Source organism: Apis laboriosa, unplaced genomic scaffold, assembly GCF_014066325.1.
Source record: "Apis laboriosa isolate Shangri-la unplaced genomic scaffold, ASM1406632v1 scaffold71_cov137, whole genome shotgun sequence".
Lineage (NCBI taxonomy): Eukaryota > Metazoa > Arthropoda > Insecta > Hymenoptera > Apidae > Apis > Apis laboriosa.
This window is the reverse complement of record NW_025224229.1, coordinates 1,138,709-1,166,127: the sequence shown is the minus strand read 5'-3', so window position 1 is coordinate 1,166,127 and position 27,419 is coordinate 1,138,709. Positions and strand designations below refer to the sequence as shown.

Genomic DNA, 27,419 nt, shown 5'->3' with positions numbered 1-27,419 from the left:
TTTATGAAACATTAATATAAATTTTTTTTTATAAATATTGTAAATAAATAAATATTGTAAATATTGTAAATTATAAATAAAATAAACAAATGAGTAAAAAAAAAATATTGAATAATACGAATTTAACGAAAATTGATAGGTTTTAAATTCTAAACTTAATGAAAAAAAAATTTTTTAAAATGATTTAAGTTAAGACAATTAGCATCTTCTTTGGTTTTAGATCATTTGATAATAATTTAATATTTAAGAATACATACAATGTCGATGAATTTATCAGTATTATCGATAAACTTATCTTTTTATTTTTAAGAACTCACAAATGATTAACCACAATCGAAGTAGATAAAAATTTAGCGGTAAGCTAGTTTCGTATTATCGATTAAAAACTTCATGTAGGTAAGCTATATCGATATATCCGAGTAAAAATAAAATCTAGAACATCTGATTTTGCGGTATCCATGTGAATTTCTCAGGTGTTTGTTGTCTTTCATACGCGTCTAATCGATCGATTGTTCTCTTCTATCGTCTGACGTGGCTTATAAGTTTTTCGTGCGTCATTCACATTTGTTTTAATAACTATTTATCCATGTATTTAGTTACCAAGTACTTTAAATATTTCTTTTTAATATACATTACTATCTTTGCAATAACTATGTAAATTTGTATGTATCCATATATGGAATTATTTGTTTGGAGAATTGATTTTAGAAATTAAAAAAAATATAAAATTTGGTATATCAAAATTTCAGTTAAGATTTATTTATTAAGTTATAAGACATTGAAATTAGATGAAGCAAGATGGGAATAAAATACAATGATAATGTAACGAAAATAGAGCGATTTTACTATTTCGCTTCACCTAATGCAAATTTTAATCGACATATATAACGTAAAAAATAAGTCTTAATTGATATTTTTGTATATCAATTTTGTGTTTGTTTGGCTTTTAAAGTTCTTCAAAAGTATCTTGTATAAACGTTATATTTTATTAAGAAATAAATTTTTTTTTTATTAAAAAAAATAAAAATTATTTTATTTATAAGAATTCATATGATTTTAAACAAACGAGAAAAGTTAAATATAAATATGTATCAACAAGTGTTTAAATTCATATAATTAGTTTTATATCTTTTCAAGTGAATAAATCTATAATTTTAAATGGTCTATAATTATAGAATAATATTGAATTTATTATATTATATAAAATTTATTTTCTTTTCATATTGAATTATGAATATTTTATACCTAAAAGATTTATTTATGATTCTTTTAAAATTGAAGTAGAAAACAATAAGTACATGTAGTATGAAAATATTGTTGAACAATTTTTGTATATTTTATGTATAATATCAAAACATTATTGTATAATATATTATAATAATATTTATATCTTATTAAAAAATAGAATTGATGTCTACATAATATATATGATATAATTTCTTTATATCATAATTTCAATTTGCAAATTCAATGTTAGTTACACTCTCATAGAATTTAATTTATTAAATAAATAAATTATAAATAATATATAAATTTTATATAATGAATATTATTTTAAATATATATTTGAATATTTTAAATAATATATTTTAAATAATATAAAAAAAAATCTAAATTTAAAAAAATAAAATCTATTCATAATTAATAACATAAATAAATTTTTTTATATATAAATTAAGATAAATTTTAAAAAAATGACTTTTTCTATTGAACAATACAATCTATTTTACATATCTTTTCTGAGGTCAATATCTTACAATTAGAACTTCCTTTTGCGATAGCTTCCATGATTCTGAAATGCAAAACTCATCGATCATTCATGAAATCCCCACTCTAACAGCTTAGTTTCCTACTACCTAACAATTCTCCCTTCCAATGATTACTGAGGTCAACGGCCATCGTTTCATTGTCTTTTTCTTTTTTCAATTCTGCTCAGTTACATTTCTCTTTTTTCCACTTACAAGTGCGCAGTAAATATGCGCACCGATGCAAAGAGAATGCGAACTTCTCAGTCGTTTTCTGACTGTTATATAGTTATTTCGTTTTTTTGAAAAAGTGTATCATTTAAAAGTGATGAATATATGAAATTTTTTTTGTCAAGAATATGAGGCGATTAAATATTAATACATGTGTTTTAATGATTACTTATCATTTATTAAATGAAAAATAATTAATGTTATGTGTGTGTATATACATATATATATATATATATATATATATATATATATATATATATAGCCAGCTCATTTTCTTTTAACAGTGTATTTTTATATTGTACTTATTTATATTGTTTCAAAAATAAACACTGATATATTTACATTGAAAGATAATTAATCTATCTTTCTATAGATCATATCTATAGAATTAATGTATAAAATGAGATAATATAATAAGTTTTATTTTTCTTAAACATTTGACAATTTTGCAAAATTATTTTAATTAAATAAATTATTTATAATTGTAAATCAATTATAGAGTTTTAAGTGTAGATTGTTTGCTATTTTTGATTATATTTAGAAGAAAATAGGATTGTTTATTCTATCATGCTAAAGTTTTCCAATTAATTTAACGTCTATACATAATAATGTATATACAGTCATTTCTTAGAAATATGAAGTAAATGCATTAAGTGATGATCAATTAATTATAATTATAATAATCATCTGCTTTCTATGGAAATATGTGAAAGATAAACTTGACAGATAGGAAATAAGTATAATTGCAAGAATGTAGGCGAGTGATTTGTAATTCATTGCAAGTGTGAAGGCGGATGTTTATGCGATAAATGATGCTGCGAATTATAAAATAAAAATATAGTTAGGAAGAGTAAGTATATACGAATTATTATGTTCGTTCGATATATCCTTTAAAATAATTAATCTCATCAATGCGAGAATATTGAAGTAAATTTCGAACTTCGATTATTCTGAATATTTATAGACATATTTACATAAAATTACATAATATAATATTATATTAATGAATAAAAATTCTAAAATTTTTATCATCACTGTCTTTACAATTTTAAACAATTGTCTTAATACGGTAAATGATAATTTAATAATGATAGGTATCATTAATCTGACATTATAATGCATTATTTTTGATTATTTTAAATTTTTTTTTCAATTCAACAAAAATTATATATAATTATCATTAAATTAATTGTTAAAAGTTTAAATTGTATTTAAACTGTGTTTAAACCAAGTTTAAACTGTGAACAACAATTTTTTATTATTAAACGATGTTAATTATTTCCTTAAAATTCAAATTATAAAGATTTATTTAATCATATATATAAATTAGTTTTTAAGTAGTTTTTTTTTAAATAGATGCAATATTTTATTTCGTCCTAAAATCAATAGATAAGATTATTCAATCTCTAATATTTTTAAATATAATTTATACTTATATATTATTATATATTTATATATTATATATTATATATTATATATTATATATACTTATATATATATTATATATAATTATATATATTATATATAAAATTATATATATTATATATAATTTATATTTGATAATATTATTTTATCTTATATTATATGCCAATATATTTTCTCATAATTTTTTATGAAAGTCATAAAAACTCTTAATAAAATTAATAATTAATAGTGATGAAAATTATATATAATTATATATGATGAAGATTATATATAATTTTATATACATATATTTTTAATACATCATTTTTAATACATTTTACATCTTTCTTCTCATATTATAGAAGTATCAATTAAGTAATCATTTAATTTTTATTTTTATCTTTTCATATAATTATATATGATGAAAATTATATATAATTTTATATACATATATTTTTAATACATCATTTTTAATACATTTTACATCTTTCTTCTTATATTATAGAAGTATCAATTAAGTAATCATTTAATTTTTATCAATTTTCAAACAAATGTAATATAATATATATCTTAAGATATATCTTAGATATAGATATAATAGATATCTTAATATATATCTTTTTGAATAAGAATATGTGTACCTATTGATATTATTCAAGTTAATATTTTTATAATTATACATAAATATATCAAATAAAAATATTAAATATTGATATTTTTTCAATATATCTATTAATATTTTTATTTTATTTGTGGATGTATGATAGATGTTATTATTATTGGATGTTATCATTTTAGGGAATAGTATTCTATGATTCAATATGATGAAATATTGATTCAATGCTTCATAGATATATATATCTCTCTTAATAGATATATATATCTGATATACATAGCAAGTGTATCAAACAAGAAATATTAATATTATATGTTATTGTCAATTAATAATTTAAATAATAAAATTTAATTTTAATTAAATTAGTTTTAACTTTATCGTAACTAATAAATTATTTTTTGAGATTTGTGTTATCCTTCATATTATTAAATTTTGATAATATTTTCATATTATCAAATTTTAAGAAATTATATACATATATTTTCCTAATATATATAAAATATAATTAAGTTTAATTTTTCTTGCATTTATGTTTTATTAAACATAATAAATAATTTATTTATATTTTAAGTAAAAATTTAAAAAAATTAATTTATTCCAAATTTGATTTTAAAAAGAGATATAAAATTTAAAGTTTTTTTTTTCTTTCAAAACATTTTTGATGTATTTAATACTAAATTTACGTGCATTGATTATATACTTTTTTTTATTGAAATCTGTCTTTTGATATATTAAAATGTAACTTTTTGTAAATTATTTATTTAAAATCTATAGATTTTTATTTACTGTTATCTTCAATACATTTTTTACATGTAAACTCTGTCTTGGATGTATATTTTCTGCATACATATTTGTTAGATTTATTATGATATTGTTTATTAAAATTAATATTTTAATATACAACAGAACTATAATGATAAATAACTCTATCATTATTTCATGAATAATGAATATTAAAAGTGAATTTTCTCTTTCAATAAATTTTCTTATTAATTCAATTTGCGTCTGCATTTTCACATATTCACGCAAAAACAAGCAAGCAATTGAGTGTATCAAAACATAAACACGATGCATAATACATATAATAAATTGTCAGATTATATTCAAAATTTAAGTACAGTATGTTTCATATATTATATAATATAATATATAATCTTGATTAAATTTTAAAATATTAAATCATTTATAATTATAACGCGAACATTTAAGTTTTTTTTATTCAGTTACATTATTAATGATTTATAAAACTGGAAAAAAAGTTTTTTAAATATAAACTAATAATAATAATGCTTTGAAAATTACATAATAAATTTAACTTTGAAAAAATGTCTGTTAAATTCATTTTAGAATTAAAAATCGAATAATTTTCTAAAAATCTTTTGAGATAAAGTAGATTATAAGAATATTTGTTTTAATACCATAAAAATCAATTAAAATATTTCGTTTCATATCAATAATTAGTAATAAAAAATACTTTTAAAATAATATAATATAAACTTAATATTTTAAATTTGAAAATATAGAATGAAATAATATTGTATTTAACATTATCTTATTATTAACATTTCAACAAATTTATATATATCTGATCTAAAATTTTTTGTATTTATTTTTTTTATAACATATAAAGTATCAAATTAGTATTAATAATTATCTAACTTAACTTTTCTTCAATTTTGAAACAAATACAATAATATTCTAGAATTTTTGAATGCGAAAATGTATATTAAGTAATTATTATATAAATAAAAAGATATTATATTTAAAAAATTTTAGAAATAAATAAAAATAGAAAAATATATCGATTTATACATATATTTGATAAGTTTTTATTTCGAATATTTTATATTGATTATTCTAACAAATAAAATTACTGAAACTGGATAAATATTAAATATAATGATTTCTGTTAAATCAAGCTTTAATAGCATAATTTTTTGCAAATATTTTGAAATTAATCAATAGTCATATGTATAAGAAAAAATTATTTAAAATCTTGTTCTATAACGTATTTAAAATTGATCAAAATTTATGAGAATATCGTATATTGATAGTTTGACTGAAACTTGTTTATTTATTTTATTAAAAAAATTCATATAATTTTTTATTTTCTTCAAGAATACAATTATCACTTTTTATTTTAATTATCATTTTTTAATTTCTTAAAATATTTATAATATTTATATAAATATATAATTATTATAAATATAAATATAATTATAGTTGCTCGATATATAATCATCATATATTTATGTAAATGTTATTAAAAAAAAAAAATAAATAATATATCAAATAAATAGTATTTTAGTTAAATTTATTTTATATAACAAAAAAATTATATAACAAGGATCTTTGTTTGAATGTACGTAATTATTAATCGATAATAAGTTTACATGTTGTAATAATTTAATTTTTACATAGCAATTTATTGACTAATATAATAATTATTTAATTTTTTTTCAAAATAAGAATTATATTTTAATGAAGAAAAAAAACGATTGTAAATTTCTTCCACTAATTTTATATTTATAATAATGAATATAAAAAGATTTTATTATAACACAATTTTTATTATAATAAATTATACGTTTAAAATATTTATGACTTAAGGCTTCTTAATATTGAATAATAATAAAATAAAATCAAATCTATAATACCAACTAATGTATTGAATAATAAATATCAAGTAATAATAAGTATCAAGTAATAATAAAATATTAAAATACCTTTTTTAATTTTCAAAATTAATAAATTTCATTTTTAGATCTTTAGTATTATTTAAAATTAGTTTCACTCATATCATAAATCATAATTATAAGTATAAAATATTTTTAAAATAGAAATTTTTTTTTTAATTTTCCGCTTTCTAAAATTATAAATATACTATAATATACTATATTATAAATATATATACTTATAATATACTATATTATAAATATATATACTTATAAATATACTATATTATAAGTATATTATAAATATATAGTATATTATAAATATACTATAATAACTATTATAATAAGATTATAATATTATAATAAGATTTTTCTTGTACATTATAATTTTATTTTCTAAGTAGCTTTATTATTTAATTAATTTTACTTACACATTTTCCTTGATTATTTATAATAATTTTTTATTGTAATATTAATTTTTTAAAATTTGTTATAATTCACTTTCTTAATTTCTATTCTCACTTTCTATTTTCACTTTCTTAATTTGTTTTCTTTTTCTTTCTTCAAATGATTTTAAACAGACTGAAAGAGATAATAATAAAAAAAGTAAAGTCTATTATTATTATATAAATTTTATCTAAAAATGCACAAAAAAGATTAATATTCTTGTTTCAGTACGACATATATTGTTTATAAAATAAAGTTCAATTTCTTCTAATTTATCTCTTTCTATTTATTTGAAAGAAATTCAGAAAAAAGGTCAAAAATAATATACAAACATATTTTTAATATTTTTATATTTCATATTTTTAATATTTTACAAACATATTTTAAATATTGTTACATAATGCGATTATTTAAATTTATGAGCTTTGAAAAGTTGAAAATATTTTTTATGTAAAATGTCAGAGGTATCTAAAAATTATTATATAAAAATTTCCATATAAAAATTATATTTGAATAATTTTATAAATTATGTATCTTTTTATAATTTTATTATATTGGAAAAGAATTAACTTTTTTATATTCGATGTACATACATATGAACATAGTATTTTAATTAATTATTATATATATTAAACAAATAAATATATATATTTTAAATTAATTTTAATATTTTAAATTAATATAAATTAATATAAATTAAATTAATATTTTAAATATACATATATTATATATATATTTTTTTTAATAAAATGAGTGTTTTATAAATTTTAATAACATTATTTTTTTTATTTTTGTTTACAAAAGAAAAAATTATTTTTATTATTAAAAAAATTCTTATTAATAATAATTGGTAAAAGAGAATTTTTTTAAAATTTTTAATAAATTTAAATCTGAATGCAAATATTAAACTCAAATTAACAAATTAAAGATTTTTTATTTTAAATAAAATGAAATAAATATATTATACATTTTTTATTCTACGCAAATAAATATATTATATATTAAAGATTTTTATTAAGTTCATATTTTATATAAGCTTTTTTCGATAATAAAAAAAAAGGTATACAGAATTATAATATAATATAATATATTAATGGGACACATTTAGAAGATTGATTCTAAAAAACGAAAAATTAATTAAGCAATTTAAATTTGCGTTAGATGGAAATAGAACGAGATAGCGGTATGACAGAGATAAAACTATTTTATCTTATTTGTATTTCGCTTCGTTTTACAATGCAAAATTCAATTGCTTATAATTTAATAAATAAATTTCAACCGATATCTGTATATCAATTTTGATTTGTTTTAATTTCTAGATCAATTTTCTAAAAATTTCAAGAATATATTAACATTTTATAAAGATTATAAAGAATAAATATAAAAAAAAAAAATAAAATACATATCTTATATCAATAATACATAAATTTTTTAAAAAGTTTAAAATTGTTACATTAATAAATATTAACAAATATTAATAAAATTATTATTTACATAAAAAATTTTACATATGAAATATATAAAATAAAGCATTTAAAAATATTTTCTTACAAAATTTATTTTAAGAATTATAAGCAAGAAAAATTCTTTTTATAAGGGATTAATTTAATTTTCTATTTTTCGATATTTTAAAAAATGAAGTAGTTTCTAAATACAGTGAATACCAACGCACTGATTCATAGTTAAATTATATTGTCGCGATGATGAGTCAGACTTGGTTAAAGATGCACGGTGGAAATAAGCAATTCTATAATCTTTAACAAAATAATTTAATTCACAACATACTTTTTTTCAATTTCTTAAAGAAATTACTATGAGAATATAAGAAATAAAAAGAAAATAAAATTATGTGTATCATATTAATTTTTATAAGGATTTGCCAAAAAGTAGTACATACTTACTTATATCTCGTATATGAAAAGAGACATTTAATAAAAATCAAAACCGGAATAAAAGAACTATTCATTAATTTTGAAATTGTATGCTTATTTTTCAATACATTTTTTTTAAAAAGTTATTATATTTATACTTATACCTTATATTTAAGAATATAAATTTTTCGCAATATAAGACATATTTTTTCATTAAGCTATTCTGAATTTAAAATTGTTCATAATGAAATGAATGCTATTAAAGACTTTTTAAAAATAAAAGATGAAAGAAACTGAAAATCATAAGATATATTTAAATATCAAGAATTGTACTGTCAATAATATATTGTATTTATCATTATAAAATATTTACTATTTATAAACAACGAAACTGAAAAATAATTTATATAACAATGATAAATATGCAAAATATGCAGAATATATTACGTTTATTATACTATTAAAAGTGCGTTAACGATCCTAAAGTTCATGAAATACGACATTGAATCGTACATAACTTAAATTTAAACTTTTGTACAGTTGCGTGATTATTTACTAATGAAATAAATATATATATATATTTAGTGCCATTTAAATACCAATATGCCGAATATATGCATTGTAATTCTTGTATTATTCCAGGAATACAACTCGAGCTCGAAATACTAGAGACAATGCAAAGATATGGCGAGAATAAGTGAAGAAGATATATTAGGTCAAGCAGCGGCAGTCAAGATTGTGTAAAATAAATACTTTAAACAAATATCATAAACGTTAAAATGAAATATTCAAAATTGCAAAAATTTTTATAATTTTCATTTTATCTTTCTAAAAATATCGATGGATTAGTAAGTTATTTTATGTAGAATATTTTTCATTATATTTTTCATTATTTTTCACTGTATTTTCTTTAACTATCCAAAATAGAGAAAAAATGTTTTAAATAAATTTATTCATATAGGAAAATTTATTTGTCTGCAGATATATTTTCATCTTTATATAAAAAATAAAATTAAAAACGAAATTATTATTATTATTATTGATTTTTAACTTGAAAAAACATCTTTAATTTTTTGGACACTTGTCTTTTTATTATATATTAAAAATAAGAAAAGAATTATTTATTAATATATATTATTTATTATTATTTAATACTTAATATTTATATTAATAATAATTTAATATTTAATATTATTTATTAATATATATTTATTAATAAAAATTTACATTGAATTAATAATATTAATTAATTTATTATTAAGAATAAGAAAATAAATAAAAAAAATAAGTGATAAATATTATAAATATCAGCTAATATCACTTATAATGAATGAAATCAACTTTTAAATTATTTTCGTTTTTTAAGATACAACTTCATAACGAGATAAAATCAAATTTTAAATTATAAATATTAAGGTAATTATCTGTTATATTATAGTGTTGTAAAAAATATTTTTATACAAAATTGTACACGAAACATGAAAAAAAATAATACAGATTTTTTATCGAGAAATAAATTGCTTTATACGATTTATTATTATTCTACATACATACAAATTTTTATTAAAATCAGATTTTTCAAAATAGATGAATTTTCTTATAAGTCATCGTATGAATACTTTAATGACTGATTATAAACTCATTAGCATGATAAAGCGATAATATGCGTTATAATATATACATGTTTGTATGTCTTATGAAAAATATTTACAGATTATTTTAAAATGGTAATACAAGCATTAATGACACCATTATTATTGCAGTGTCATATGTTAACGCGTCATTTGTTATCATATTAAAGATTACTTTATTGAGTAATCAATGTGTTTTATTAAAATAAGTCTTAGTAAGTATATACCTATAAATTTAAAATAAATTTCACAAATAATAAAAAGTAAATTTTATGTCGATTTAACATTATTATTTTTATAATCATCTTTTTATCAATATAATATAAAAATAATAAAAAAATTATTATTTTTCGATTTATTTTATATTTTATACATTTTTTAAAGGCTATCAATAATAAATTATTGATGTAAATATTTAATAATTTATAATATCATATATCAAAAAGAATTTTTACTAATGATAAATTCAATAGATGCTTAATTTATAAATAAAAGATATTAGTAAATTACATATGATTTAACTCCAATATATTATAACCACCTGATTTAACCAATAATCTAATTCTCTTAGATTTTTTATTATTGAAATTATTTAAAAAACAAAGTTGACATTAATAATTGAAAAATAATTGATGAGACAAAAAATAATATAATTGCCATTAATAAGAGTCATTATTTAAAAATATAATGAAAAATTAATTCATGAAAAGAAGCTGAGGAAATTATTGCGTTTTATAATAAATATAATTGAAATTTTAATATAAAAACTTAAAATATTTTTAATGACTTATATTTGATTTCGATATCGATTCAAAATATGTCATTCAATTTAAATCCTTTTTTAATATATTCATAAAATATCTTTAGATTCTTAAAATTAAACAGACATAAAAATTGACAAGAAAAAATGTCGATTATAAAATATAAAATAAAAATATGCAATAAATATATAAAATAAAAGAATATTATTAAAAATTATTTATTAAATTATAAGTAATTTAAGTTTGTGTTAGATAAAATGAAGTGGAGTTCAAGTGAAAGAACTTGAATGTGACAGAGAAAGCTATCTCACTTTATCTATATTTTGTTTTATTTAATGAAAACTTAAATTATTTATAATTTAATAAATATTTGTTAACTAATTATTTTTGTATTTATTTTAGCTTTAAAATCAAAAGATATCCCTAAATGTTGAATAATCTTTACGATGAATATTTTTACCAATTTTTTAATTTTTTATATTATTACACAATTATTTTAAATTGCGAATCAATATGAAAACCATCCAAATTCAATATTTGCTTTCTTATAACAAAATGATTAATAAGTTATCATTCAAGTTATATTTTTTCAATTTATAGTTTCAAGCAATATTATTTAATAATACAAAATTTTAAAAACATTGATATTTCAAACGATCAATTCATATTTATATTTCGACAAAACGAAATAATAATAATAATAAAAATATTGCTGAAATATTTTTATAAATAAAAAAGAAAATTTTAGCGGCTTACCTGTGGCAGTGCAACAACGATATTAGCATTTCCTTCACCTCTGTAAACACAATCCTCGATGGAGAATGTCGATGAAAGAGGGGAAGTTGTCCGCAAATCGCCATCGAAACTTCCGGTGGAAGTGGTCATCGATTCTGGAAAGGCAGTGGTTGCCACAGGATTTCCTTCGTTGATTTTCATTGTTTTATCTTTATCCCTGCGAAAAGAAATAAAAATTCTCATTAAAATTCTCGGATATATTTAATTAATAAGATTTAAAAACAAATTGCTGCATAACGCATTAAAAAATAAAAATTTAAGATAAACCTTTGATGTTAATTATATACTCAAGACGTAAAATAATATCTATATCTATTCTATAATTATTTACTAGATTCTGCATAGAAATGTGAGAATCCAAAAATATTTCGATGCTCGGGATAGGTCGGGATTAGGATTGCTGGGACAAGTTTGACTATTGGAAGAATGAGAGAAAATAATAGTGGTAGTAGTGATAATGGAACTTGAAAGAAATAACAGGTGTTCTATTGAACTGTATCATATGGGCAGATTTTTATCATTTATCTTGATAGTAAAATGAAAATTTATGGAATATTTGTTATTTCGCCTATCTTTTCTATGATTTCTAAATTCCACCATATTGTTTTCTTTCATTCTTCCAATGATCAAGCTTATTTCGGTAGTGGTCATGATTCTGCAAATTTCGAGATTTCTAGAAATATTTCTTATTTCTGAGAATATCGAGTGATTCAAAAATGTCGGAATTTTCGATATTTTTACAAGTTTTGAATTTTCAATTTCTCTTTCAAATTTTATTTTATAAAAGTTATTTAAATAAAAAAAATTAATATAAAATAATAAAATTATAAAAAAAAGAGAATTATCTCTTTTGGATTTTATAATTTATATTATTATCAACATATATTTAAATTAATTACTTATATTAACTAAAAAAATAAATAATCGTAAATTTTGCAAAGTAAAATTTGACAATGTTCCAAAATCTATTTGTATATTCATATATTCATATTCGAAATCTAAAATTATGGACGCATTCAATAAAACAAACTCCTAAACAGCATTTGAATTCTCGGAAATTTTTAGAATTATCTTAGAAAATCTTGACACTTTTAAGAATTTCAGATTTAGAAAAGAATCTTAATTTCGAAAAAAAAATCTTGTTTTGATTTGTCTCAACATTATCAAATTACACTATTTTGATGTATAAATATCAACTATTTGTTAACAAATTAAATATTTATAAATAAAATAATTAATACTTGTTAAGTAATTTTAATATTTTATTCAAATATAAAAGAGAAGGAAATATTATATTTGCAAACTAAAGATTTATATATTTTTGAAGAGATTAAAAAATTTACATATATGCATTATTATATACATATAGAGTATTAATATATTTGTAGGATATATTCTAAAAGTCAAAACATAATAAATACAAAAATTAGTATATAACAATATCGATTAAACGAAACGAGACGAAAAGAAATTTGCTCGTCCTCATTACATTATTATTATATACTATTACATTTCATCTCATTTAATGCAAATTTAAATTGCTAATAATAAAATAAATAAGATCGAAATTTTTGTATGTATTTTGGCTTCTAAAATCGATTTTCCAAAATTATTCTATGAATATATATTTAATATCCTAAAATAAATAATGAAATTAATAATAAATGAAATTAATACGTATCTATTTATATATTATTACTATTTATATATTATTATATATTATCTGAATATATTATTTAACATTGAACAAATTCTTCAATTATGAAATTAAAAAGTAATTAATTTTGTGAATTACTTTTAGTTTAATATTACAAATATAAATATAAATATAAATATAGTAATTACAAATTTTGTATATATGATAATTATGAATAAAATAACCGGTTTAAAATAAAAGATTTTTAACATAAAATAAATAATTCATGAAGTCTAAAATATTGAGACTTAAAAATGAGTTCATTGAATATTTTTAATTGATAAGATAAATTCATTAGCATAAATAGATAAAGTATAATTTTAATATTTATTTTTTTTATACATATTAAAAATAATATATAAATATAAATAAATTATATTATTAATTTATATTAATTTNTAAACGTATTCAATTATGATAATTTAATGATAATTTATTGAAAATATTTGTATATATAAATATTTGTATATATAATATAATATTATATAAATATGTTATTTTTATAATATATTTTAATGAATATAATATAATTTAAAGAATAGTACTTTAAAAAATAATACTAATTGCTAGGTATTATATTATTTATCAATTATAATCATAAAAATAAAATTTTAATAAATAAAGTAATAAAATTTTAATAATAATAAATTAAAAATTAAATTAAAATATTTACATTATATAATATATATTTAATAACAATTAATTATTACAATTATTCTAGGAAATCTAATATAATTTTAAATAAAGAAAATTAATCAAAGTTGATCTTTTTCCTTTGTGTTAATATTTTTTAAATAGATGTATATAAACATATAGTAAATATAAAAAAATATAAATATATTTATTTTAGAAAATAATGGAATCATGTTCATTGATTTCTTGTTCTACATTCAGTGTACTATTCAGTGTACTACTCTACTTCTTATTTACTACATTAATATAATGTAATTGATTTTCATTGATTTTCATATTTATGATTTGTGAAATTGTTTCATTCTGTAATGAATTTATTTTTGTTTTAAGTTATAAATGATAACAAAGAAATAAAAGAGAATTATATTTATTTTTATGATAGATAAAAAATAAAAATAATTAATTATATTTATTTATTATAAAAGAAATAACAGAATTTTCTTAATAAAATTTAATTAAATTTACTTAATAAAATATATAATAAATATGATTGCTGTGAAACTTTTATTTTACATATTTTTATATGAATATAAAATTTTTATTTTTTCGGAAGCAAAAAAACATTTTATTTAAACAGCAATATTTATTTTGCTATGAAAGAGTTAAAGTTGTAACAAATAAATTTCTCGTTAAAGAGTACATACGAGTAGAGAAGATAGAGTATAAGAATATATAATTAATAAAAGTAATGTAAAAGTCAATGTAAATCAAGTCAATAATTTTTTGTGTAAACACTGTCAATATAGTTTTTCGACCATTTATACGTAAAATTCAGAATGAAAAAACAATTATGTAATATTGTTGCTATTAGTTGTGAATTGTTAATCGATTCGAAATCAATTTAGAGTTTTATGTCGAATAGTTGGTATTTCAGATTAAACTATCATTATCCTTTGAGTTAACACAATAATTGCACTCAATACTATGTAGATATAAAGTTTTTATTTTATTTAACAATAAGATTTGTTTCACTAATTAACTCGATATTGATTTTCAATTACAATTTTTTTATAATTGATAGTTATACAAAATATATAAAAATGTTATTATAATATAAAAATTAAAATATAATAATCAGTATAAATTAATAAAATAATAAAAATAATATAATAAAAAATATAATATATAATATATAATATATATATAAAATATAATATATAAAAAAAACAATATATAAAAAAATTATAAAAATATATAATATCTAAATATATATAAAGAAAATATATAAAAAAACAATTATTATGTATTTTATATAATATATAAAAAATATATAAAGTTATGAACAAATTAATGTAAATTAAATTTACATTAAATGAAGAATATATGCAACGGAGGTGTAATGGAAATAGAGTTTTCTTTTTTTGTTAGTTCGTCTAATGCAGTTCAACTATTTATAAGTACGTCTTTAATTGAAATTTTTACATTCTTTACATTTATCCAATCTTTATATTTATTTTAATTTCCAAAAATATCCTACGAATATATTAATATATATTGATTAAAATGCTATTTGAAATAATTGAGGGGTTAGTACAAGAAGGAGTTATACCATAAAATCTTTTAAATAATCTTTTATCTAATTATTATTTCTTGATTTATATCTACGTAACAAAATTCCTATCTATGTGTGTATATATAATACATAATAATTGTTTTTTTTATATATTTTATTTATTTATTTATATAAATTTTTATTTCTGCATGCAATGCAAAATAAAATAGAATAGAATATTAAAATAAATATAATTTAAATATTTTTATTCTTATATAATTATTTATATACAAATTATTTTATAAAAACTAATGAAAAAAAATTAATTAAATTATGTTTTAAAAATTGTTTCAATTTCATTCAATTTGAAAAATTAATTTTTAATTTTACGTGATCCATTCTATATAAAAGACAAAAATACATTGTATTAATTATCTATATTATTTTAAACAATATAATAAACTAATAAAAATAATATCGATATTATAAGATAATATACACATAAATATTTTAAAATAAAATCATATATTTCAAGTTTTTCTGATCATTAAAAACTAACATTAATATTTCACTGCGAACCTAATAAATAATATCATTCTCCTTAAAGTTAACGTAAATCATCCAAAAATTCAATTTGAAAAGAAGTCGACACACGTTATCGTATACAAAAATTCGAAAAATGGCCCTCAAATCGAACATGTAAGCGAAATAGCGACGTGCAAACGGTTGCAGCCAATAATAGCACGCGACGCGACGACTTGAGGAGAGTGGAGCTCGAGACTGCAGACGGGAAGTACGTGGCAATCCGCATCCGTCTCCCTGCTGAGAGAAAACTGAACGATAGTACGTATACTGAACGGATAATAATGCCACTTTTAACGTCATGCTAAATAAAACTGGTATGGTCGCAAGATTAACGATATATGAACATTCGAGGTTGGTGGATTATTCTTAACCCAACTTGATATTTTTGCCCACGCCTTTTTATACGTTATTATATTACGTATTTATATTAAAATAATGTTTGTGATGGATATGTGGATACAAGAAAATTAGCGATATTCAATGTTGCATACGTGTACATGAAAACATCATTAAAAATATTATTTTTTATAAATATTATTTTTTAAAAAGTTAAAATTTACAATTAAATACAAAAAAATATATAGTATATACATAGAATGTTAATATATTCGTGGGTATTTTGAATTTTAGACTTTGCGTTACATATTATGAAATTGTTATGTGATTGTTAATATTCTTTATACATTCGAATAAGTTTAGATGTAGACGAAATAATAGTGATATGAGATAGAATAAAAATATAAAATAAAATCTTTTTTAATCTACATAGTAATAGTTTTAATAATGATTATAGTTCAAATATTGTGATAACTAAAACATTCTTCTGTAGCAATCTGTTAATATTTTGTTTAATGGGCGTTTTATGTTTCGGTTGTTATACCAGTTGTTATAAAGTTTCTATGCATGCTTATTAAAGTAAAATTTATTTTATTTTGTTATTTTTAAAGAAATAGAGAAAGTAAATTATATTATAACAAGTGTAATTTTAACATAATAAAGATTTGAAATATTGAAGTGTTTTTAATTATAGTAATAAGAGAAAGTAGAAAATTATAAATATGGCAATATAATTAAAATTTTTTGATTTTAAACGCAAGTTATAAATACAATGCCTATCATAATTTAAAACTATTATAGATTCAGAAATTATTATATTTGCTATTATACTTGGATATCAATAAAATTTTTCTATTAATGACTTAATATAGTTTCATAACTTCTCTCTTTTTCAAAAATAACATCTTATCATATTAGTATCTGAATTTTTATTTTGCTTTATTTGGAAAAAGTAAGAAAAATAAACAATTATACAAAGATTTTTTATACTATTACAAAAATAAAACGAATCTCATAATCATACTCTTTATATATTAATCTGCTTACATACTTGTTACAATAATGTTATAATTTAAAAATTATGATTTTAGGAAAAACGACTTTAAATGATTTAAATTATTTTAAGAATATTATATTAAGATGTTACATTAAAATTCATTTATAAAATTCTATCAAAAACAAAGAATAACTTTTTTTATATTAACTCAATTTTTGAAATATATTATTACAAATTTTGAGGTATTTTATTGCAACAAATGTACAATAGTAAGTACATATATCAATTTTTCAGAATAATATTTCTATAATTAGCTATTGATAAGTAATTAATTAACGTAAAAAGAAAATTTAGATAAATCTTTATTTATTTTAAACAAATTGTAAAACTATAAGTAACTAATTGAATTAATGTTATTTAATCAATTAATCTTTTCATTATCACACATAACGCACTAGTTACTGAATGATATATATATATATGTATTATAGATATATGTTTCAATTTTCTTTAGGATAAATATATGATATTTTATTTATTTTTATTATAGATATTTCTGTGTTATAAACAATGATAAATTATTAATTTAATATTGCAATATTTTATTTAAAAATTTTTTTTTTCATTGATAAAAATTATACATATCTATTATGATGATTTTCGAATTTGAATTGTATTAAACAATTGTGACAATTGTGACAGTAGCAAAAAAGTTAATATAATTATAAAGTAAAAGAAAAAAAATAGAAGAAAATAGAATCATTATTAAAATTAAAAAAAATCTCTATTTATATTTAAAATTTCGAATTTTAGGTGTAATTTTAATTTTATGAATTGTGTATACATAAGTAAATATTAAAATAATAAAAGTCTAAAAAAATTACTAAATCTATTAGATTCTTGTATCTCTTCTTATTTATAATTTGCATAACAATCATAAAAGAATAGCTTGTTTAGCTTTAAGTACATAAATTCTTATGGCTTCTGGCTAATATTTTTTGAATAATGAAAGACAAATTACATTTACATATTTTACAAATCCTTTCACAATACTAGAATCTCAATATTTTTATAGAAAAAGAATAAAGTGTGTTTTCCACACTGACAAAATAACGGTGCATAAAAAGACAAATAACAACTAACTGTTTTCGTTCCTTTCCCTCAATTCTTTACAGTTTCGAACATTATTTTCCTTTGAGAAATTTAATAGGTGGAAAATTACATGAGCAATTGGATGGTTCTCGGTTTATGTCACACCATTTCTTTATTTTCCAGGGACGCAATTAAAAATAACGTTATTTCATATAGACATCAATGCCTGGTAGCGCTCAAATTTCCAGCAACATCCACTCTTACAGCATGATGAATGATTCAAACAGACGAACTTGCTTTCTCTCCTGTTATATTTACGAAATGTATTTAAGCAAAAGATTCATGTCTCCTCGCTAGCATTGTAGTGCTTTACCGTTATCTTATGTAACTTCCTTTTATAGAACTACATAAATGCTTACAAATTTCTCATACTGAAATGTTCATTTCTCTTGAGTAAATGATTTCGTCTTTAATTTTTTACATGTTTCATTCAAAATAATGTGAAATCGGAATATAATAGAACTAATTGAAAGATACAAATTTTTTCATTATAATCAGGTAAGAAACACTAAATTTATAAATATGAAATTAAACAAAATTTTTAAATACAAATATTTATTATTAAAAGAATACATATTTTACATATTAAACAAGAAATGCTATTTAGAGTAAGATAACCTTTCGAGAATCAATTTCAAATAGAAGTTAGGAAATTCATTTTATGTTCTAATTTTCAATTAGTTTTGATAGTATTAAGTAGAAAATACATTAACAATTGTTTTTATTTGTTTTTAATTGAAAAATCACATATTATATATAAAATAAAAATTTTTAATTTTTAAATTATACTGAACACTTTTTAAATTATATTTTTAAACTACAATTTATTAACATTTTATCAAAAAAATAATAACTTTTTCAAAATACAATATGTTAATATAATTATGTTCTTGTGATAAGATATGATTAGGACAAAATGATACTATATATGATACTGTATGATTAAAACAAAAGTGAGTAATCACTTCTTGAATTAAATGATTCGATTTTTTATGAAATAGATGGTCTACTATAAAAATATAAATAATAAATTAATTAATAAAATATAAATAATAACTTAACTAATAAATTTTTCTAAAATCATATCTATAATATAAGGAATGTAAAAGAAAGAATAATACATTTAGAAGATAATGGATAAAAGAGACTTTAGAAATAGTTCAAAAACAGAATAGATGTCAATGCAATATTCAAAATATTCTAGATTCTAATAATATTAAGAAAAGGAATAAAAAATTATGATTTTTTAGAGAAAAAATTAGAATCTTTTATAAGATTTATAGCATGTATTTCTTCAAAAAAGTATATACATTTAAAAATTTAAAAGAATAAAATCTTTGAAATCTTTGAAATTTTTTTCTACTATCGAATCAAGCACATGCAACAAAACATCGAAAATTTTAATTTCGTTTCATTTTAGCTTATATAATATAATATATATATTAAAATCGTAGCTAGATTCAATTATAACACTCTGTATTCTCATCCTTTTTAATGAGATGTTTTTATTGATATTAATTAATCTATTATTTTTATTATTTGCAAATTATGTTTTCTTTTAATATACATGTTTTGCATTGCAAATCTATGACTTATATTAATAATGTTAAAGTTTCTAAAAAAGCATACAATAAATTTATATTTCTAGATATAAACTTTATCTCTATGTCTGAAACTTGTTATATAATAACAATTTATATCAAGTTTAATTTTCAATATTAATTTACTTATAAAATAATATAAAATTGAATATATATCATTAACTAATATGAATATGGATATAATACTATCTATAATATACAATATTTTGAATATAAGATAATTTGAAGATAATTTTAACTATACATAATATATACATATTTTTTACCAAAATTCATTAATTCATTAAATATTTTCTACATGATAAAAGATATTGTCTTAAAAATGATAAGAAATGATTTATTCTTATCAATGTATGAAAGAAAAATAATAAATAAAATAATATTCAATTTAATTAATTAATTTTATAATTTTAACAAATTGTTGCATATATAAATAATATCATTATAAAAATAAATATGGTTTTTAATAAAACATTTATATTGAAAATTATATTAAAACACAATATTATTAGTCTAAATTAGAGTTCTTATTATCCGAATACTTATAGTATTTGTTATAAATTTATTCAGTTCGAGAATATATTTCCTCAATACGTATAATTATATAACTATATTAATACATAAATTTATCATATATTATTTAATTTTGGAATAAAATGAAAATAATTTTAAATTGTTACGATGTCAAAATATAATCCGTTTTACATTTAAGTAAAAAATATAATAAAAAATCCCAATAGATACATGTGAGATTATATTGTATCTATTAACAGGGAATGTAAATGTTCCGAGAATTTTGCTCTTTAGTGAAAATAAGAAACATTAAGTTTGAATGAAATAGAAAAAAACATCATCGTCTGATTGTTCGCCAATACAATTGCATGGTGGGGATGATTACTATTATTATCAAATATTATTGTATAATGTAAGTGCATCTCTAATAATTAATATTTATGAAATATTGCTATTTAAACGATGAATTTATTACCATTTTATATGTAAGCACATCAATCTTCGATTGTTTTTCATCATTTCTCTTTAATATTAACGAGATATATTATTTTGTATCATTGAATAAAAATATTAATGTAGAAAAATAATTATTATTCCGTTATTAATTATTGATTTATTTATATATTTATTATTAATTATTTGTTACTAATAAAATCCTATTTTTTTATTTTAAGAGATCGCAAAATGTAAAGAAATAATTTGAATCAATGAGAATGCAAAGATGAAAATTTGAAGAACAACTTTTTAAAAATATAAAAAGTTGTACAAATAATACAATAATTTATAATGTTATTTTAATTTTATTGGAATAATGAATATTTTTCTATATAAATATTTTTTCAAATATATAAATATATAATATATAAGTTAAAAATAATGATAAACTTATTAAGAGTATATAAGTAATAATCTTCTATCAAGAACTATTAAACTGTGAGTTATAGTATATAGTTAATAATAATAATGTTTGATTAGTATTTATCTTAGATATTTTATATGAAATGTGTTTTTGTATAAAATTATAAATAAAGAAGAAAACAATTATTTTTAAGTAATATTTACAATGATATTTTAATGATTTGGAAATAAAACATTATGTATAGTGAACAATTTTATGTTATAAAATAAAAATTAAATAGTCAGATAATCAAAAAATTTTATGACTAAATTATTTAATACATATCTACATATAAAAAATAGAAAATAATTACATAATACATAATATACATAGTAAATTAAAAAATAGAAAATATATATAATATATATTTAATATTATTATATTAATTATTAGATATAAGTAAAATTTTCATTGATATATCGCTATTATTTATTATTACAAATAAAAAATAAATCAAATATAGAAGATTAAATTATTTTTATTAATTATAATATCAAATTATAATTTCAAAATATAATTCACTTTAATAATTGAAATATTAATAATTCTAAAATATTGATAAAACATAAGCAAAATATAAACAAAAATATATTATTTTTTCAAATTTTTAAAAAAAATTCTATCTAAAAACTATTTTAAAAAATATTATTCTATTACAATAGATCTATTTAAAAAAAAAAAATATTTTAAAATTGTAATAGAATAATTGCATTTATTTAATTTTGCACTTTCATATATAAGTAATTCAAATGTTTATTGTAATATTGTTAATTTAACCTGAATAATGAAAATAATATTGTATAAATTCTTGAAATTCTGACATTCTTTTTTATAATTACAATATTAAAAATGTGATATAGTTTTATTAAATGAAAAAAAAATTAAAAATGAAATATATATATTATATATATTTTTTTATGTTTCTTAACAAATTGTATTATTATATTAATCTAAAATAATCTTTTTTCGATATTATTTTCTTTATTCTATTATATTAGAAATAGAATCCAATATATCTGATATATTTGATATTCAGTCGATATATTCTAGTATATCAGATTATTGAAATTCTATATTATAAAAGGCATATCGTTTGTCTATGACAATAAACTACATTAAATTTATATTCCATATCAATTTTTTTCTATTTTTCAAAACTTAACCATTATTACAACTAAACACATGAATAAATACATTGGTGGATAATATATCGACAAAAAATTAAAAGAAAGATATTCATTGTAACGCTATGAAACAGTTGTTGTTTTGTAGCCTGATAGTGTCATATTATTAAAGATACTGTCAAATAAATTAGAATAGGAAGTTTATTTTATTCTTCAGATATTATAATTTCATAATATGGTTTGAAAAAATAATATTTCAAGAATCACGATGTAAATGAAAATTCAAAGTATTTATTAAAATAAAGTAGATAAAAAATTTAAAATGATTCTAGAAATTAAAACAAAAGTTGATATATAATGATATAAAAATATTTATTGAAAATTATTTTTCAAGTTATACACAATTTAAATTTTGCAAATAAGATGGAGAAAAAATGGTAAAGATATTTTATTCTATTCTCATTTCTTTTCTTTATCTAATGCAAAATTAAATTGTTTATAATTTCAGAAATAAAGTTCAATGAATATTTTTGCATCTCAACTTTTTTAATTTCTAAAATCATTTTTTTAAATAAATTTTTAAAAAAATTTTTTGGCTATTTGTTTAAATATTTTTTATATATTTTGTTTTTAAATGGAATTCAATTCTTGGTTAAATAGATTAATAAGAATAGATTAATTGATAAACATTATTTAGATTTAAAAAACAAAATTAAAATAAAGTTATTTTAATAAATATTTTAAAATAAAAATCTATAGATAAATTAGATAAAAATCTAGATAATTATAAAATAGATAATTAAAAAATAGATAATTAATAAAAATATAAAGTATATAATCTTTAAGATTATATATACGTTCAGATTTATAAACGTGAATTAAAAAATATTATAATAGAATAGTACATTATAATATAAGTACATTAGTAATAATATATATAGTACATAATAATTATAAATACATTAATAATAATATTAATAATTAATATTAATTTATATCTTATAATATATATTTTATTATTATATTAATAATATAATACTAATAATAATCATAATATGCAAATCTTATATACTTATATATTATAATATTATATACATCTGTATCATGTATCTTCTGCTTACAAATTTATAACATTTTAGGTCAACTAGACAATTAGCTTTTTTCGAATTACACTATTTTCAAAATTATTTTCTATTAATCAAACATCATAGCTTCATAACTATGTTTTAACAATGTTGACATTTCAAGGAGAAATATCAATCACTTCAATAAAACTTCTTATCGAAATTTTCACGCAATTAAATGAAGTCAGAATGGTCAACGAACGAAGATAGACGACGGACTTTAATAATTTCTCAACACGTATCATATCACGTGTCATTTTTTTATCAATCATAATGAGAATCGAAATGTTTCTGATAATAGTTATTCCATTTTTATATATACTACGATTGACCGTAGCGACGCGTCATTATATTCCACTCATTAGACAGGAAACGATGAGTCATAGAAATGAAGTCACTTCGATAATAAAAAGGTCCGTGAACCATACACGTCGACTTTCCAAATCTCTGATGAACGTAATTCTACGTATGTAAAAATTCGTAATACAAACATCGATAGAATATTCGAAATACAAATTCGAGAAAATACAATATTTCAAATGATAAATGTTTATAATATAATCTGAACGATAAGTATATGAAATATCAATAAATTTTTTTGATTGATCGAATAATCGAATAAAAATATACAAAGTGTCCTAGAAGTTAAGACTTAAGTGATGATATTTGAGATGATTTCAAGCAACGTTTTTTCTTTACAATAATTCTTGTTTCAGCTTTATTAATGAGTAATAATGAAAAATATTTGCCTATCATAAATTTGCAGCTGTAGCATTAAATGAACGATTTACTAACAATAAATTTGATCAAATAGTGGAAGCTCAGTAACTCAAGCAGTATATCATTAGAAGTTTATAGTTTGTAATTAGTCAGCATTTTTCGTTAATAAAGTCGAATCTTCCTAAAAAAAAGTTATTTAAAATCATTTCAAGAATCAATTATCAGTTAAAAATTTAAATTTTGTTATTTAACTTCTGAAATATTCTATATATAAAAATGAATATATATAAAAATAATATATATTTAAAATTAAGTTTTTTAATAATTTTATTGTTTTTCTTCTTTATTCGATTTTTCCTATTGTATTATCGATTTATTGTATTATCGATATTGTATTATCGATATTATCAATACAAATGATGATGAAAAAAAAAAGAAAGTAATAAATTTTAAAAATTTTCCAATAAAAAATTTAATTAAAATTTGTACAATTTGTTAAAGTTAAATTGTAAATATAAAACAAGAATATATAAAATTTTTTGTAAAATGTATATCATTTAAAATAAAAATAATTGTAATTATAAATTATAAATGTAAAGTTTTTTATAATTCATAAACATACAAAATTCATAAACATTTCAATAAATAATCTAACAAATTTAGTTATCACATTTTGTACATAATCAGTGATAAAAATTTTCATACATTACTTTATAAGAAAATCAATTTATTTCTAAAATTCTAATTTTAATAAAAGTTTGTATATATGTAAAATATATATTATATGCAATTTCTTTTTTAACAAAAAATTTCTTTGATGCATGAAATCAATCTTCAAATGTATAATTTTTTTATTTTTTTAATATAATTTCGCCTGAATATTTTACGTAATGGGATAATACATATTTATAAAATTTTACTCTATTATATATATTATTATAAAATTATATTTAAAAAACGAAAAAATACTAAAACATTAAAAAATTTATTTTATTCTTCGAAATGATATTTCGCTAATAAAGAAATTGTTTCATATGTTGAAACAAGATGTTAATATATTCGATGAAATATTTTTTAAATTTTTTAATTTTAAAGACCGAAACAAAGTATAAAAAAATATTTGAAGTTTATTTATTAAATTATTAACAATTTAAATTTGTAATGAAATGAAGTTGAATAGAATAAATATGATAAATATAAAGCTATCTCTATCTTCATTTAATGTAAACATCAATTGTTAATAATTTAATAAATAAATCGATGTTTTTGTATGCAAATTTTTCTAATTCTTATGAAATCTAATATTTTCTATTTATAATGCTTTTTATAAAAAAAAAATTATTATTCAATAATAGAAATTATTATTTGAACTCTCATAAAATATATGAAGATTTTTGTGATCGACTGTGTCAATATAAATCGATCATTAAAATTTATTTCTAATATCTTATTAATAAGCTATCCCTATCAGAAATTCAAATAACCGACCAATAAATAAAGCATCGAGCTTCTTCGATTTAATAATTCGTACAAGCATAAATTTCAGATTTTGAATTGTGAATTGTGATTTTGAAACTAGCCGAGAACATGTTTATGGGAAAGTTTTCGATTTATCGTTCGAAACACTGCCTGTCGCGATCGTAAACTCATTACGTGCTAGAAAACTCAATGGTAGCGACGATGTCTAGACAATAATCTCGTTACAAGGCCAGTTATATACTTCATTCGAAATCTGAAAGACGGAAAGAGCATCGCCATTGTGTGTATTTAATTAGTGCGTCGAACATATAAAAAGTGTGACACGAGCAGTAAGTGCACGTGCACGTTTTTGTTTGCACGTGCACGTTTTTCGCTTCCACTACATATCCGTCTTATATATTACATAGGATCATGTTCGGTTGGGTATGAACCAACGACTTTACGTCAATTTCATAATTGATATCGTATATCAAGTTGGCTTTTAAACTCGAAGGAGTTTTTAAAATTGCACAGAAAGATGACGCATTGCTTCTTGTATTTAAAAACATGATAAAAGTACCATAAGATAGATTGATAATAACACTTTGATATTGAAATAAAGTATTACATAGGAATTATTACGTTAGCAACAAAAATTTTTATATGAAAATGTTACTTATTTGTTTGATATTATTGAGTCATAACAGTTTCGTTGTATATCAAATAATACTTATTATTTATAGAAAATGATACAAAGTGTAACTCTATTTAAATGTAACATAATTTTAATGTTAAAAAATTAAAATGTTTATTGAATTACATTATGATAATAAATGAAATTAAAAATAATTCTG

At 18.2% G+C, this 27,419-nt stretch overlaps 1 protein-coding gene across 6 annotated transcripts in view; it reads right to left on the bottom strand.

Annotated features, from left to right (window-relative positions):
* LOC122719224 (inositol-pentakisphosphate 2-kinase) overlaps window positions 1-27,419 on the bottom strand; it is a 281,879-nt gene that overhangs the window by 45,519 nt on the left and 208,941 nt on the right. For 4 of the 6 annotated variants that reach the window (XM_043944871.1, XM_043944873.1, XM_043944874.1 and 1 more), the window contains one exon: window positions 12,138-12,333. In XM_043944871.1, the coding sequence (XP_043800806.1) occupies window positions 12,138-12,333 (196 nt within the window). Of the gene's footprint in view, window positions 1-12,137; window positions 12,334-16,616; window positions 16,843-27,419 lie in introns of those variants that run through there. The other 2 variants (XM_043944872.1, XM_043944870.1) reach the window with 2 other exon arrangements.